Source organism: Nycticebus coucang, chromosome 2 (genome assembly GCF_027406575.1).
Source record: "Nycticebus coucang isolate mNycCou1 chromosome 2, mNycCou1.pri, whole genome shotgun sequence".
Classification (NCBI taxonomy): Eukaryota; Metazoa; Chordata; class Mammalia; order Primates; family Lorisidae; genus Nycticebus; species Nycticebus coucang.
In genome coordinates this window covers 165637219-165654378 of record NC_069781.1, presented here as the reverse complement: position 1 = coordinate 165654378, position 17160 = coordinate 165637219, and the positions used below count along the sequence as shown (strand labels likewise).

At 53.2% G+C, this 17160-nt stretch overlaps 2 protein-coding genes across 2 annotated transcripts in view; one reads left to right on the top strand and one right to left on the bottom strand.

The window, feature by feature from the left end:
• The window catches only part of KCTD19 (potassium channel tetramerization domain containing 19), a 35425-nt gene extending 27410 nt beyond the window's left edge, over positions 1–8015 (top strand). Inside the window, exons 7-16 of the mRNA XM_053554125.1 lie at positions 532–692; positions 1947–2050; positions 2520–2662; positions 2874–2957; positions 3506–3620; positions 4019–4646; positions 5899–6090; positions 6260–6414; positions 6740–6841; positions 7902–8015. Coding sequence (XP_053410100.1) covers positions 532–692; positions 1947–2050; positions 2520–2662; positions 2874–2957; positions 3506–3620; positions 4019–4646; positions 5899–6090; positions 6260–6414; positions 6740–6841; positions 7902–8015 — 1798 coding nt within the window. The remainder of the gene's footprint in view (positions 1–531; positions 693–1946; positions 2051–2519; positions 2663–2873; positions 2958–3505; positions 3621–4018; positions 4647–5898; positions 6091–6259; positions 6415–6739; positions 6842–7901) is intronic.
• A 74-nt stretch (positions 8016–8089) lies between these two features.
• PLEKHG4 (pleckstrin homology and RhoGEF domain containing G4) lies at positions 8090–17160 on the bottom strand. Its single transcript, XM_053603907.1, has 21 exons — positions 16433–17160; positions 16157–16252; positions 15957–16080; positions 15776–15869; positions 15617–15691; positions 15420–15536; positions 15159–15257; positions 14921–15069; positions 14614–14752; positions 14403–14519; positions 12749–12931; positions 12025–12527; positions 11705–11951; positions 10894–10983; positions 10587–10808; positions 10325–10495; positions 10067–10244; positions 9558–9674; positions 9174–9413; positions 8971–9086; positions 8090–8790 (listed from the first exon to the last, which is right to left on the bottom strand). The coding sequence occupies exons 1-21, from the start codon at positions 16941–16943 to the stop codon at positions 8785–8787; spliced, it is 3594 nt and encodes a 1197-aa protein (XP_053459882.1). The 5' UTR covers positions 16944–17160; the 3' UTR covers positions 8090–8784.

Genomic DNA, 17160 nt, shown 5'->3' with positions numbered 1-17160 from the left:
GGTTTGAACCTGCCCAGTGTATGTGGCTGGCTCCCTAACCACTGAGCTACAGGTGCCGAGACTGACTGAGATGTCTTGGGCAGATACTTATGGCAGGTAGAAAGAGAGTGGCCAGGCTCCAGCCTGGCTTCTGGAATCGGAAATGGGGCTTGGAGACTTGGAATTAGTCACTATAGAGGGCATTAAGAGGGACTTTATCTATCTAACAAATGCAATCAGTGTGACCTAATTCTTTTTACCCTCAATGCATCCTAAACAATAAAAAAAAAATTTTATTTAAAAAAAAAAAAAAAATATATATATATATATAGAGAGAGAGGGCTTTTCTGACACTGGTCAAACTGAGTTCCAAAAGAATAAGCTTGTGTCCAGGGTCACTCTCCTACAAAGTAACACCAGATTTCTGGTTAAATCAAGGAAGTGATAAGCCAGTGGTGTGGCCAGTCATCATAGGTATGGAAAGGGTTACTAGCTGGACTCTCTCAGGGTGCAACACTGAGGTTCTTCATGATAGGCCTTTCCTTTGGGCAGGAACTGGCTCGGCACTTGCCGACTGCCCCTGACTGAGACTGTTTCTGAGGTGTACGAGCTCTGTGCCTTCCTGGACAAGAGGGACATCACCTATGAGCCGATGAAAGTGGCTCTGAAGATGCATCTGGAGCCAAGGACATTGGCACCCATGGATGTGCTCAGTAAATGAGGAAGCTTTGGGGCTTAAATTTAGCATCAAGGGAGGGTCTGGGGGTTGGAGAGAAAAGATGAGGTGGGCTGGGACTAGGAACTGCACGTGGAAGAAGAGGGGAAAGCCAGGCCAATATTTGTGGGATTTGTGTTAAGTACTCCCTCCTCACCTCCAAGTTCATGATTCATCTCAGGCAGGGCAGACAGGGCTGCTACCCAGTGGGGACTGCACAGATCCCCAAGGGCAGGCCTGCTTTGCCCTGGGAACTAACATGCTGTGCTTGTGTGGTCCTCCCAGCCACGCAGGTAGGAATCGTCCTAGGACCATTTATCAGATGAAGCAGAGGCTAGGGCAAGAAACTTGCTCAAGTTATACAGTGCTCAGGCTGAATCCAAAGCCTATGTTGTTTTGACCAGTTCCCTATAGCCTCTTATTAACAAAAACTTTTGGGGTAAAAGTTGAAGCTGTGTAACTGTCAGCAAAATTTAAATGTATTGAGTACCTGCCATACGCCAGGATAGGGGAGACGCTGGAGGTACAGAAGTGAGCAACCCGGACTCAGTCCCTGCCTTCCTGTGGTTCACTAATTCTATACCTCTTATCTCGATTATATAATTTAGTTACATACCCTTCCCTCATTACAGAGCTCATTCAAAACTAATTCCAAACATCAGAGCAAGACCTGAATGTTATCAGCCCTTAGAAAAGCATTATGGGTTCATCTTCCCAGCATAGAGACCCTATTCTCCAGACATGCCCAGACATTTGGTTTTTATAAAAGTGACAGGGATTTGATGAGAGCTGGGTCTGCGACAATTGCCAAACCATAAACACAATCACACAAAGGGATTCCTAGCTCCAGTCTGAGTGGCCACATGAAAGCTGCATACCCAGGACACACCTAGGCAGAAACTAGAGGCAGCTGGGAGTTAAGTAGACAAGATCATCTGCCTAGCTTTCTTGATGGAGAGGGATTAGGTGAAGAGGAGCAGTGCCCTTGGGGTTGGAATTCCAGAGGGCTTACTCTCTCCAACCCAAGTCACTCTCTGACCCTCAAAGCTGCTATTCCAAGCCTGCCTGTCTTACCACCAGGAAACCACAGGTGAGCAGCAGGGAAAGAGATTCCTGCTGCTTCCCAGAGCAGGCAACAGCATGTGACTGAGGAAGATATTGAGTGTCCACACGCAATACACTAGTAACCAAAATGTCCTGCTTGCTTTCCCTTTTGGCCATTTGATGTGTTCTGTCTCTTTGGTTTCCATAGGTGAGGAGTGGACAGCAGAGATCACTGTGTATTCCCCCCAGCAGATCATCAAAGTTTATGTTGGAAGCCACTGGTATGCAACAACCCTGCAGACCCTCTTGAAGGTATGGACTGCTCTGCCTGCCCTGCTCCCCTTTTGGCTCCCCCACCTGAGCTGCTTTGGGACTTGTCACCTGACCCTTACACAGCCTTCAGCACCTGCTAAGAACAAGGACCTTCTCCCCGACTCCAATGCCCAAAGTGCTCTATTTAGGAGAAGTGGAATGAGCAGCTTGCTGGGAAGGCCCTCAAGAATGTGGGTAGGGAGGAGGCCAGTCTGAGGGGCCTGAACTGAAACGGAGGTAGAGTGGGATTCCAGATGCCTTGACAGGGTGGTCTAGGGCCCTGCAGAAGTTGAAACAGAGATGTATTTCTGTCTTGATGCTCTGCTTCCCGCTGTGGTTCACTGTGCTGACAAGATGGAATCCCAAAGCCTTTGCTCTAGCATGGTTGGGAAAATGGAGCAAGAGAAGACTGACCTGCTAAAGACCTAGGCTTTGGGACTGACTGAGTCTGGTGTCCAACTCCCTCCAGTATCCAGAACTCCTGTCCAACCCTCAGAGAGTGTACTGGATCACATACGGACAGACTCTGCTCATCCATGGGGATGGCCAAATGTTCCGACATGTTCTAAACTTCCTGAGACTTGGAAAACTGTTTCTACCATCTGAATTTAAGTAAGTGATGCAAAGAAATGGTGTGATGAAATCACCAAGGCTGACCCCTCCCTCTGCAACAAAGGAAACCTGAGTTTGTAGCCTTCAGGGAGGAGGTTATCTTATTTCCAACATGAGAACTGTTGTTTGAGGCAGCAGCTCTAGGAACTTACGCCCCTTCCCTTTCTTCCACCCCTAGCTGCCCAGCCTGATGTCTCCTTGTCATTTGCAGGGAATGGCCGCTCTTCTGCCAGGAGGTAGAAGAATACCACATTCCATCCCTCTCAGAAGCCCTGGCACAATGTGAGGCATACAAGTAAGGAAACGTCACTTCGGATTCCATGTTTGGAGTATGGGCCTTTAAATTCCCTTGGAAATCCTGTCCTAAGTCTCAGGATTGGGGTTGAGGGAGTAAAGCAGGCCCAGGATTAGCCAGTGACCTAAGTAAAACCCTTTATTAACAACCCCTTCTTGGCTTGGCCCTTGTGGCTCAAGCAGCTAAGGCGCCAACCACATACACCTGAGCTTGCAGGTTCGAATCCAGCGTGGGCCCACCAAACAATGATGGCTGCAACCAAAAACATAGGCGGGCGTTGTGGCAGGTGCCTGTAGTCCCAGCTACATGGGAGGCGGAGGCAGGTGAATCGCCTGAGCCCAGGAGTTGGAGGTTGCTGTGAGCTGTAATGCCATAGCACTCTACCCAGGGCAACAGCTTGAGGCTCTGTCTCAAAACGAACAAACAACAACAAAAACAACAACCCCTTCTCCCCTGCTGTCTAGCATTAACTCCCTGCCAAAGTGCAAACCTGACCAACTGGCTGATGGGCTGAGGGAAGTGTCTACTCACCCTCTTGGTTTCTGTAGGTCATGGACCCAGGAGAAAGAATCTGAAAATGAAGAACCTTTTCCCATCAGGAGGCTACATGTGATGACAGAAGGAAGAGGGTCATTGGTGGAGTTCAGCAGAGACACCAAAGAAGTAAGCCCCAGATTTCTTTGATTGGTCTTGGCCTTAAAGAACAGTATCACAGGGCTCAATGGGCAGCCCCAGCTACTGAGGGCTATGAAATAAGAAAGAGCAGGTCCTACATGTGCTTCTGGTACAGGAACTTATTTCTAAATCTTGAAAGAGGCACAGGTATTTGCTGGTCATTTGTGGCCTGTGATGCTGATACCTCCTATTAGAGTGGGAGAGGCCCCTGGGCTGACACCACTCCCACTCAGACTGAACAAAGTTCAAATGGGTGACCCACGTTGCAGGTGGGATTGTTCTGGATGAGCAAGTGAAGTCTTGGGAGGCCCAACTTATTAGATCTTGGGCAAGGCTTCCATGTTGATGTACAACATGCCCAGAACTATAATGCCCTCTCTCTCTAGACCACAACCTACATGCCTATGGACTTCCAAGACTGCAATGACCGGACTGCATGGAATAAGGCCAAGGGACACCTGGCAAGGTCCAGCCAGATGGAGGAGGCTGAGCAGTACACCCGATCCATCCAGGTTTCCCTGTGCCGAAATACCAAGAGGGCAGGCAACCCCAGCACGTACTCACACTGCCCTGGCTTATGTACCAACCCCAGACACTGGGGGGGCCACCATGAGAGCCCACCCAAGAAGAAGTGTACCACAATCAACCTCACACAGAAATCTGAAACTAAAGAGCCTCCTGTCACCCCCATGCAGAAACTCATCTCCCTGGTGAGGGAATGGGACATGGCCAACTGCAAACAGTGGGGATTCCAGTCACCAACAGCCCCCCGGGGAAGCACTGTGGAGGAGGCCAGTCTGCAGCTCCCCCTGGGAGGTGAGGCTGCTTCCCAGCCAGGCACCTCGGCTGTCTGGAAAGATCATTCCACAGCCTCAGAGAAGAATCCAGGCACACAGGCAGGGGCTGGGGCTGGAGCAAAAGACAAGGGGCCAGAGCCAAACTTTAAGCCCTACTTCCCCATGAAAAGAACCATCACCCTGAAGGACTGGGGCAAGCAGAGGCCAAAGGACAGAGGTGAGTCTTGTCCCATCCTTGACCTACACCTCACAACAGAGAAGGCAAATTCTTTGGCCAAAACCTCAGAGCAGGTTTGTGACAAAGGGGACTAGACATTCCCACTCACCAATGCCAGCTCTATGCCAGGTAGCAGACTGAGGAAAGACTGGCACACTGGTGTACATGGCTTGGAGCACTGAAAGATCATATAGGTGAAGTGATGAGTGTGGTGTGATGCGGGGGTGGGGGTGGGCTGTGAAGTAGGAGCACAAAGGAGGCTGGAGAGTCAGACGGAAGGAAAGGAAAAGCTCAGGGTGTCAGCAGAAGTACAGGGGATTGGTCTATCTGGAGGCCAGGCTTCCTGTGCAGATGTGATGAGATGAGGCCAAAGACAAGTCCTCACGATGCGCTACTCTGTTCTAAGGCTGACCGAAGTGGGCAGCCCCTGAGGGATTTTCAACAAAGGCGCACTGACCACGAACATTTCAGAAAGTCAGCTCTAGAGGAAATGCAGGAAGGGGAGTATTGGAGCCACTGAGTTCATTCAAGGGTAGGGAGACAGGCTAAACAACCAGACAAGGATGCGGGGATGGGCCAAGGAGGGGCCAGGTTTCCAGTTTGGGAGAGTGCAGCAGGGGTGGGTGGACAAAAGTAGAACTTGGGGAAGGGCACATATTACGTGAGATGCTAAGGGACATCCAGGTGGAAAAGTCCAGGAGGCAGGAGGGTCTACAGAGATTGGACTGAGGAGAATGCATGTTAGCTAGGTAGTATGCTGCCATGCCAAGCTGTTTCCTTTGCTCCGAGTCCTTCCTATGGTATTCTGTCACTTTCCCTTTTAGTGGCTCAGGCTCTACTTGGAAGGACTTCTTGGACTCTTTGATCTGTCAAGCTTTGGGGTAGCAAATGTCTACTCCTCTGGAACGGGCATGCATCAAAAGCTGGCCCTCAAAGCTCCTCTCATTATAAATCTTATAAACCTTTCCAGTCCCCAACGGGGTTATTATCAGCTCTATTTGATAGTAGTCTTAGTTCAACAAAGGAATTTGGAGAGTTCCTTGGAGTTCCAAAATCCAGGATTTGGCTTGCAATGATGCCAGAGCAATGAAAAGAGAGACAAGGACAGGACCCTGGCAGTCCAGGGTGTCACTTCTAAGAACCTAGAGAGAGCAGCAGCTGGAAGGTTGAGGTGATTGACTGTCCTGATCCCCTCCCTGCTTGGGCTCTTAGGTGGCTTAAGAAGAGCTCCCTCCCCATATTGTTTTCACAGAAAGCCATGCTCCTGAGCAGCTTCTGTCTGAGGCCAGTGAGGTGGACAGCCCGGGGGTCATCCTCAAAGTGACTCACCCCCCAGTGGTGGGCAGCGATGGCTCCTGCATGTTCTTTGAAGACAGCATCATCTATACCACACATATGGAGAACCTTGGGCATACACCACCCAAAATCAGCCCCAAGGCCCGAGGTGAGTCTCTGGAGTCCTGTATACCTTGTACAGATGCCTGAGCCCCACCTAGGGTACTTCAGGCAGAAAGCATCCCTTGGGATGGGGTCACCTCTCCCCTCCCTCCAGGTTGTCTCTAAGGCCCTAGCTGCCGGCAGATGTGGCCATATCCACTCTCCTTCTCCTACAGAGGTAACTTTCCTGAGTTTCTCTCTGTCCTGGGAAGAGATGTTTTATGCACAGAAATGCCACCGCTTCCTGACTGACATCATCCTGGATTCCATCAGGCAAAAGGACCCCAAAGCTATCACAGCCAAGGTGGTCTCCCTGGCCAACCGGCTGTGGGTAATGTATGACAGGCCCCAGGTCCTGGGGCACCTTGTACCTTCTCTGCCTGTCCCCTGACCCTGAAATAAGTGGTTCAAGACAAGAGGAAGCAAGTCAAGATGGCGGCGGGAGGAGCACCGGGAAGAGGTCAGGGGGAGAAGGGTGGCAAGAAGGCACAGGAAGGCAGGGCAGTTTCATCTGGATCAAGCTTCAGCCAAGGGACAGATTGGAGTGACAGAGCCTACCCCTGGCTCCGTGGCTCTGCAGACCTAGGAAGTCTCTGCCCTGCATTTCACCGAGGGGCTAGGTGCTGCCCAGCCCTAACTGTGGGCTCTCCTGGCAGACCCTGCACATCAGCCCCAAGCAGTTTGTGGTGGATTTGCTGGCCATCAGCGGCTTCAAGGATGACCGGCACACCCAGGAACGCTTATACAGTTGGGTGGAGGTGAGGGCCACCTGCACCCCCCGTGCGGCCCTTGCTGCACAAGGGCCGGGCCAGTGACACCCAGAAGGCTACGCAGGCAGCTAGGCCACTGGTCCCTGGACCCACAGAGGGAGAAAGGGATGACTGAAAAAGCAGTACTTGGGCCACTGGTTTTTATCATTCCAATTATACTAACTGTGCTTTCATTATTAATAACTGGCCACGCTTGGAGAAGCATATCATATGAACCCATGCTTTGGGAAAGATTTAGCTAACTTCTCATTAATTTGGCATTTCCATAATCAAGGACATTATTGTCATACTATTCACCATAAGCTAACTAGTACCCAATTGCTATTAGGCCTCTGGCTTATCTGTTGTTTGTAAAGGTGAAGTCAGCATCTATGGCTAGAAAGTAGAAAACCAGAGCCAGGCACATCGACTCACACCTATAATCCTACCACTTTGGGAGGCTAAGGCAGGAGGATCACTTGAGGTCAGGAGTTCAAGGCTAGCCTGAACAAGAGGGAGACACCGGGCGGCGCTTGTGGCTCAGTGAGTAGGGCGCCGGTCCCATATGCTGGAGGTGGCGGGTTCAAACCCAGCCCCAGCCAAAAAAAAAAAAAAGAGGGAGACACCATCTCTACAAAAAAAGAAAAAGAAAAAAATGTAGCTGGGGGGTGGTGCCTGTGGCTCAAAAGAGTAGGGTGCTGGCCCCATATGCTGGAGGTAGCGGGTTCAAACCCAGCCCTGGCCAAAAACTGGGAAAAAAAAAAAAAAAGTATCTGGGCATTTTGGTGCATCCTATAACCCCTGCTACTCAGGAGAAAACCAATAACAAGAAACATGGTTTTTGATCCTCCAGGCTAGTCTTTCTACTCAATTCTCTGGGTAATCACTCCTAGCCACAACCCTGTGAGATGCCTTTGGGCCAAACTGAGACATAGAGCATCAAAGGCCCCCAATAATGGGGCTTGCCCTATTTCTGTCCTTGCCCAGATGGGAGCCCTCCCCCACTCCAATGCAGCTGAAGTGGGCAACTGGCCAGGAAATCAGGAGTAAGACTAGCCTTTCCTTCCAGCTCACACTCCCTTTCGCCAGGAAATATGGCCGCTGCGTGGACCTGCTTATCCAGAGGGGCCTTTCTCACTCTGTCTCTTACTCTATCCTGGGGAAGTACTTACAAGAAGGATAGGGTGCCCAGAGACATTGCCCTGCATGTGCCCACCCACCATGGCTCATTTTAACCAGAGATATCACCATAATGTGTGTGTCCACCTAAGGGTACATATAAGTCTATTTTTATTATAAACAAATAAAAGAGTAAATCACGAATCAAAGGCCTAGACTCCTTTTCTGAGATGACAAAAGCCTTACAACCAGTAAGATAATTTTAGACAACTCTATTGAAAGCTATTCAAAAGGCATCAAATCAAAATAACCAAATTTCCCCAGGGAAAAGGAGGCTGGGCCAAGACAGGCAAGGTAAGGGCGCAACAGGAACAAACCAGCTCCTGTATCTAAGGATCTCAGCTTTATGTCTAGGGAATGAAGAGCAGCTGCTGGGAGCCCAGTTGTGTTCCTCATGGAGGTGTGGACAGTGTAGTCACTTCCCAGGACCATATGGCCCCCCACCAGCCTAGAGCATAGAAATGCCCACTTCTACCTAGATTATTCTTAACCCACAACTGGGGTGGGAGCTGGAGAGGGAACAGAAGCAGACATGGGGCCAGAAGCCTGGAATCGGGATGTTCCTTTGGGCTCTGCAGCTAGAGTTCCCTGGGTGAGCCGCATTCCATTTTGTCCAATGGTCACAGATATCAGAAAGGGTCGTCAACAAGGCTGTACATGTAAGTTAGAGATAGCCCAGGTGCCAGCCATGCTCTGGTCACAGCAGATCCAGAGAGGTGATATTCCTTGGAGCTACAAGATGATGGATGCACTGCTTGTCTTCGAGCCTGGGCTCAGACCTGTGGTACCAAGTTAGGCATGATTGCCTGTTTCCTGAACTCTGGGTCTAGAACTCTGGAACTCTGTCTCCAGGGAATAGTTCTAGACCATCTACTCCACCTCTGCCTAAAGGAAAGGTAGTCACAGGCCCAGCTTGGACTGGGGAAGGGCTAGTGGGAACAGGGCAAGATGACACTTACATAGGACAAGTCCTCAAAGCCCCTGCCCAGGGCCTGCCCTGACACACAGCTACTGTCAGAGCCACTGGAGCCACTGGCTGATGGGCACTGGGACAGGACCTCTGAATCCTCAGGAGCTAGGGAGAATGAATGAGTGAGCTGCCAGCAGGGGAGGCCCAGACCCCAAGCTGTGCCCTCCTGCCTCTGGCTAAGCCTAGACATACTCAGAGAGGGCTGGCTGCCCAGTTCCACCTCTGCCTCCAGCTCTGCTTCCTCTGGAAAGTTGGGGGGATACAAGGGCCAGCGGAGATCCAGAAGAGCTGGGTCTCTGTACAGGTGTAAGTTGAGGGACCCCAGAACAGAGCAAGAGGCAGGGTCTCCAGGAAGGGTGCTGCTTGAGGCCCCCAGGTAGGGACTGTCACAGTCAAATGGAGCCACAGCAATGGAGGCCCGAGAGCGAACTTCTAAGTAAGAGAGGTCAGGTTGGGGCAGGCCAGAGCCCAGCCTGGCCTGAGACCCTGAGGGGAGCACAGGCCAGAGCTGACAGAGGTCCTCAGTGCCTCCCACGCAACTGTCCTCATCCCCACCCCCTGTATCTGGCCTGCTACCTCGGCACTTTAGGATGTAGTTGATGGTGCGGTCATTGATAGCTTCCTCGCTGGGGACAATGTCCTGAAAGGCCTTGTTCCCCATGCCCATGGATACCATCTCAGCCATGCGGACCTCTGGAGAGTGGGTATGAGCAGAGGCCCTCTGGACATTAGCCTTGTCCTTGGCCTCTATATAACCCCCCAATGATAAGTCTTTGCTATATACCCACATCCAACAGATTAGTCACCCTGTGCACGGAGCACTTCTGGTACTAGGCTCACTCCTCCCAACAATCCTGCAGGGCAGTTGTCATAATTCCCCTTTGGGTGATGAGGCCCCCAGTACTCAAAGAGGTTAATGCTGCGGCCAAAGTCAGCAATGGCAACAGCAGGACTGCCTGACTCTGAAGTTCCTATCCCTATAGTTGTGCTTCCGACCCCTTTGCAAAGCTTTTCCAGGTCCCCAGGCCCTCCCTGGGCTCCAGGGCAACAACATAAGTGTGGTGAAGTAGGGGGCGGAGACCCACCCTTGTTATGGACAGCCTGCCTCCAGAGCAGGCGGGAGATGTCAGCTGTCCAGGCCTGCTTGGTGGCCAAGCTGGAGGCCTGCAGCACAAAGGTGTCCCTGGCCTTGCGACGGCGGAACCAGATCTCAAAGCTCAGATTGCTATCTCCACAGCACTCAGTGAGACCAAGGTCTGCCATCTGTTTTGCCAGGATAGAGGGGCTTTGTGAGTTGTAGGGGGTGGAGAGAGGGGGCAGGGGCTGGGGTCAGGTGGACCTACCTTGAAGGAGCGCTTGTAGGCAAATGTGTCAACTCCTGTAGGCCCACGGCGGGGCTTGCTGAAAAGCAGCAAATCCTCAAAGAGGAAAACACGGCGTAGGGACTTACGACGCCCAGTGCGCACCATGAACTCATCCTGTCGTACCAGCTGCCCCTGTTCCTTGAGGTTGACCTGCAAATTGGGGCCCAGTGGGTGCCCAGCCTCTTCTGCCCTCTTCTTCCATATCTACTGCCCCCACCCACTGCGGTCTGGCATGACTCACGTCACAGCCCTGGATGGCATCCATGGCTAACAGGTCGTTGCCATGTCGCAGCTGGAAGCGCACAAGGCTCTGAGCTGCACGTAGGGCACTCAGCTCCTGCACGGAACTCCCGCAGGCCCGTGCTAGCTCCTGCAGCAGCAGCGCATACTTGCTCATGCGTTGAATGGGCTTAAGCAGGTAGGAGGCCAAGTCCAGGTGGTCCCCCAGTGCTTGCTGCTTGTCCTGCCAGGTGGATAGGAGACCACTGAGTGGTTTCAGGGTCCTGTCCCCACACTCTTACTCCTCCTACAGTCTTAGGTTCACCTACCTTGAAGAAAGCATGACCATAGCTGGACATCAGGGCATCGGAACGAGGTTTGTTCTTGCTATAGAGCGCATACATTCCAAACTGCACCCTCTACAAGGACACACGGCTCAGCCCAAGGGCCAGGGGGCCAGACCACTCTTAGCTTAAAAGGACCAAAAAGCCAACAGATGGCTCCCAGGGAGGCCTCCCCGACAGACCCAACCTGCCCTGCATTGAACGAGGGGTGGTCTGGCAACAACAGGCCCTGTGCTGAGGGAGGCGTCCATAGGCGCTCTGGGGAGTACATCTGCCACCCTCAGCCTGAGCCTCTGCATTCAGCTCTGCTACTCCCAGAGCTCTGAGAACGTCTCTGGTCTCACCTCTCCTCAGACAACCATCCTCTTGCTCACTGTACTCAGCCACTTATTTATTCACTTCCTTGACTACCAGGCCTCTTTCCTGCTGCTGGTTTTGCACTTGCTCTTTCCTCTAAGTGGAACCCTGTTCCTCCAGGTCCTTCCCAGGCCTTAGCACAAACATCAGCTCCTCAGAGCCTTTCTTAAACTGCTCCCTTGAAGGTGGGAACCCTTGCCTCCCAGTAACTCACAAGCACCTACCCTGCCTATTTTTCTCGTAGTTCCAACTATATCTAAAAGTACCTGTTTCACTTTTATGTCTCCTTTCCCGAACCCAGATCACCATGAAATGCAAGAACCTTGTCATTCTTGCTCATAGCTGTACTCAGTACTAGGCCTCACACCTAGCATGTGCTGACAGCTCCTTGGGGAATGTGGCAAAATCAGCAGGAGGCCATGTGGCCTATGGGACTTACATGGCGCAGGAAGGCATAGGCCACTCGGGGTGGGTGCCGGGTGCAAGCCTCCAGCTCACGGAGGAAGAAATGGCAGTGGAAGTCACGCAGTTTCTCCAGGTTGCCAAAGAGGTGGGCGCACTGGCCACGGAGGCCCTGGGGCACATCAGGGCGATCCAGCTCAGGGAAATAGTTGTCTATGGTGTAGTTAAGGGCCCGAACATACTCCCGCTCTGTGGTCACCATCTCTGCCAGGACCAGCTGTAGCCTACCAGGTAGGTGGAGTCAGGACCAAGACATCCACCCTCTACTACCCTCCCTGCCCTGCCCACTGCCTGCACCTGCTGGGACTCTTGGGGTCAGAGCTGCCTGGTGGAGGCACAGAAGGGGATGGCTGGGGCTGGGCATCTCCAGTAGCCTCTGGTCCGTGGCAGGCAGTGACAACGGCCGCATGGTGGCAGTGATGGGTGGGTTTGCTGAGACTCTTTCCCAGATTCCGATCAAAGCTGTAGGCCTTCCTCAGGGGAGGAGGAGCAGGTACACTGGGGACCCGGCTGACACACAGGCTAGCTGTGCTACCCGTCGGTGGTGGCTTCAGGGCAGCTTCCAGCTTCTGGTCCAGGGCCAGCCAGGTGTCCTGACACTGTGCCCAGGCCCAGCGGCACTCCTGGCGGATGCCCTCTGAGCCCAGCCCCGTGGCCAGAGCCCACATCTTTCGGAAGTGGGCAGGAGGCAAGTCAGGGTACCTGGTCCAGTGCAGCTGCAGCCGTTGTAGCACAGCCCCTGGGCGCTCCTGCTCCAGCTCTGCCAAGACTCGCTGCCCCTCCTCAGCCCATGTTGAGGCCTGCAACACCAGGGCCAGAAAGGCGTTAAAGGGGAACCCCACTGTGCCTACCAAGTCTTCTGCTGCTCTACTGGCTCCCCATCCCACAGGATCCTGGCCCCAATCCACATCCCCAGTGGCTGGATTTTGGGGTCAGACTAAAGACAAAGAAAGAGAACATGTGGCAGGAAGAGCACCCCTTTGGTCTCACCAGCCACATGGTGGACAGGATCTTCACCTACCTGCTTGAAGAACTGAAACAGCCTCTCAGCATCTGCCAGCCTCTGGCGCCGCTGGGCCAAAGCCCTAGAGAATTCAGTCAACTGGGCTTGCAGGTCCAGAAAGCGTGCTCCTTGGGGGCCCAGGTCAGCTGCCTCCCAGCCAGCCAGTGGCTGTAGAAACTTCTCCCCTTGTCTGACCTGCTCCTGGAGAGAAAGAGACTGGGCTTAGCCGGCCTAGGCCTGGTGGTCTAGCCCGGACCCAGATCTTTCCCACTGACAGGTCATAGTCAGATCTCTTCTTGTGGTGGAAGAGCTTCCTCAGCCCTCTAGGCCCTACCTGCATCCATTCCCCATCTCAGCCAAACTTCCAGGAGGAAATGCCTGTCCTCACCATGCCTAGTCTTTACTCAGCACCAGCCCTCTCCAGTCCCACCTTTGCCCCGTCCCTAGTACTTCTTAGGCGTCACTGACTACAGCTCTCAACTGCCCTCTGCCTGCTCTCTCCTGGGCATCTCTGACTCCTCCCCTTCCTTCTCTGGTAGGTTTCTCTTTGCTCTTCTTCCCTAACCTGGGCCATTAAACACAAGGCCTCCTGAAGACAGCTTACTCTCTCCCAGCCAAGCTTGTGAGACCAACTTCAAATGTCATCCACCTGCCCATACCCACCAAGTGACCCTCCTCAGCCAGACCTCTCCTCTCCTCTGAGCTCCAGGTCCAACATCCAAGAGCTTTCCTCTCATCCCTCACAGCCATCTCAAAAGCACATCCAAGACTAGACACATGAATGCCCTTCCCTCCCCGAATGTCCTCATCTCCTAGTCTCCCTCTCTCAGGGAACATTCATCCTGGCAACCTCCCCCTCCTTCACACTCCCACATGGATTCACCATCAGAGCCATCAATCTCTCAAATCTGTCTACCCTGCCACTATCTTGGCCAAAGAAGGCATTATTTCCCACCTGGACTAGCACAACTGCCTCTTCACTGGACTCTACATCCACATTCCAAGTCACTATCTACTCAGAAGCTAAGCTAATCTTCCTAGAATATAGCTCTAACTATGAGGCTTTCCTGCTTAAACTTTCCACTGCTATAGGACGAGTGATCAGGCCACTTTATCTCACCCTACTCTCCCACTTTTGCTCTGCATTTCAACCTCACTGGACCTTCTGGTCCCTCAGGCATACCATGTTCCCTCCTGCCACAGGATCTTTGCATGTTCTGCTCCCCCAGCCTAGAATGACCTCCATCCCTAACCCTCTTCTGCCTAGCTGACCTCAATTTATCTTTTAGCTCTACATGACCTCAGAAAAGCTTGCCCAACACCTTTGCTAGGTCAGGTCTCCATTATGCCCTTAGGAGGAATCACATGTGTTGCCTCTTACCAGAGTTCTGCCTCAGTTTGCAATCACATATCTGACTGTGATAAATTGCAACTGATTTCCTCTGCTGAACTAGAAGTTCTAGGAGAGCAACGAATTGATTTGCTTTCACTCATTCCTACATTCCCAGTCCCTAGAAAAGTGTTCCAATAACTGCACATGTGTGGGTGGTGCCTATGGCTCAGTGAGTAGGGCGCCGGCCCCATATACCAAGGGTGGTGGGTTCAAACCCAGCCCTGGCCAAGCTGCAACAACAACAAAAAATAACTGCACATGTGACCAAATTTACTTTACCTGGGCAACCTGGTCCAGCTCCCGAAAAGGGCCTTGGGCCTGTAGGAGCATGTCCAGTGAGGGTTCCGCTGGCTCCTCCAGTGCTGGCCAGCCTACCTGTTGTAGCCACACTTCAATCTGGAGGGGTACAAGCAGGGAAAGGTGAGAAAGCTGCTGCGGGTGGTCATGCTGAGACCACGTGCAGCGCTCACTCTGGGCCAGTAGTCCCCACCTGGTGCAGCCTGCCCTCCTGGGCCTCCAATGTCTGGACCAACTCTAGGGCCTGTACTCGTTGATTGCCCTGCAGGGTCAGGTGGTGCAGCAATCTGTCCACACGGCCATACAGCTCACCAGCCTTGTCCACTGACGGCCTGGTGTACGGTACATCAGTCTTAGGGCCCCCTGCTATTTCCCTTTCTCCACTCCTGGGATCCTGGGACCCATAAGACTGGCTGGTTCTGATGCAGCCAGTTGAGTCCTTGGCATGAGATCTGGTAGGCGGGGCTGGGGCAAGATCTGGGAGCTAGACTTGTATCTACCTGTAGTCTGGACTCAGGGTCACTTCTGGAACCTCCTGCTTTAGCCGCTCTAGCTCCGTGCCCCCCTGGCATTGTAGCCATGCCAGCCGTGATGAGTCTAGCACCTGCTGCATCAAGACCCGTGCCTGCTGTAGCAGTTGACCAACTTCCTGTGATTGAGGGCAATAGGCAGTGGAGGTGGCCATCTGAGACAAGGAGGGAAACAGGGAGCACCTAGTGGTTGCAATGGGACACTCACCCCAGACTCTGTGGGTTGGGGCACAGCCTTCATACTCTCTATGGCCCCCTGGAGCAGGGCACAAACCTCTTGGCAGCTCTGCAGTAGAGCCTCCAGACGCTGTGAGAGAGACGGGCATAACCAAGGCAGTGTGCAGTGCTGGTCCCAGGGCTCATGGATTCCAGGCCACTGCAGCCAGCTTTGTCTTGCTCAGACCAGGACTCAAGCCTCCTCTGTAGGCCCAAGTTGCCTACTTAACCACCCCCAACCTGGTGCACTAACCATCCGGAAACCCAGCCAGGTGCGGTGGCAGTAAGGCAGACATCCTCCCAGTGAAGTGGGCAACCCCGCAGTTGGGATGTGAGTCAGCAGGCTCTGATAGGAGGGCAGCTGCTCCAGCTGCAGAAGAAAACTGTATTGTGACCCAGGCCTGGGTGGAGAATGCCCTACATCTACCCCTAGCCAACTTGGCTCAGTACCTGCAGCCCAGAAGGCATGTCCTCTGGCATTTTTCCTACTAGCAGCACCTGGTGCACGGACCCTGGATCTGCTTCCTGCAAAGAATCTGAGCTCAGCCCTGCCCCCAACTCTGTACAAAAGGGATGAGAAGGAACTGCGAGCTACAATCCTATACTCACTTGTAGTTGGCTGAGCCCCAAGAAGAGGGATGAGCTTGGGGAACAAATTCGGGCATCAACTAGCACTGTCAGTCCCAGGGCCTGTACTTCGGGCCTAAAGGGATGAGCTTCATTCAGTATTCAATTCCTAGGACTTAATATCTCCTGGCTCTGGCTGTTCCCCCAACCTCCTCCCCTAAACCTGGGGATGCTTCGCAGGTAAAGCAGGAGGCGGATGAGTTCATGGCTGCTGCACTTGGGGTGAAGCCAGGCTGGGCTGTGAACACATAGAAGCAGCACTGCTCGGCCTTTTATATCCCGAGTCCCTATGAAGAGGAGGCAGTGAATACCTGCGCAATTGGGCCACCCCACCTCTACCACCTCTAGGCTTTCCTTGGCTACCTGGCAAGGCAGCCATACCACTGGCCAGCAGCTCCCAGGTGAGGTCCTGGGCCAGGAGGCAGTCAGCAGGCTTAGGGAGGCTGGATCTGCTGGGGTCTTGGAAAGGGAAATGGCTTGGGTCTGCATTGGGCCACCTACCCAGAAACCCCTCCTTGAACCCAGGCTTCAGCCTGAATCCAGTCAGAGACCTACCCCCAATCCCTGCCCTCAGGTCTCAACATCCATCTCCAGGCACCCCATTCTCTTTCCAGACTTCCCTAGCCCAGCCTCTTTTACCTGGCTCCAGCAGTGCTGATGATGTTTCTGATAAAATGTCTTCAAGGTCAGCAGGGTCACTGTCCAACCCTCCACGGCCCAAGCTGGCTGGAATTACCCTGTTTGGATCTGGGTCCCCTACCAAGCCTGTCCCTGGGTTGTCATTCTCACCCTGAGCCAGGCTGAGGTGGGAGGACATAGAACATAGGAGGCTCTCCACTCCAGTGAGGGCCAACTCCTCAGACAGGACTGAGGAGCCTTCTAATGTGATCTTCTGGGCATCCCCGGACCCATCTGAAGCCATCTGTACTGGGGGTAATTGAAGCTCCCTGGACAAGGGGCTGCTCTGTATCCCATCACCCTGGGCTGCCCCTGCTGGTGGTCTCAGAGGCTTGGGGTCCTTGACCTGCATCTGGGGAGTAGGTTCCTCCTCCTCCCAGGCATGCCTGAAACTGCACACAGCGAACCTCCAGTCCGTGGCATGGCCCCGGGAGTCCAGGGACTTGTCTCCATCCTCCAGGGGCCCTTCCATCACCCACTCCTAAGGGTGGGCCTGCTCAGGGCAAGTAGGCGAAGGGCTGGGCCTCAGTATGAACAGGGGCTCCAGCTCATCCCAGAACTGGGTCAAAGATGGTCGAATAGGGTGTGGTGCACAATGCAGGCACAAGGCACTAAGCATAGGAGGTGCGAGGGCACAGGAAGTGCTGCCGCCACCACAGTTCAGGCCTGGAGAGGGAAGAACATCAGGA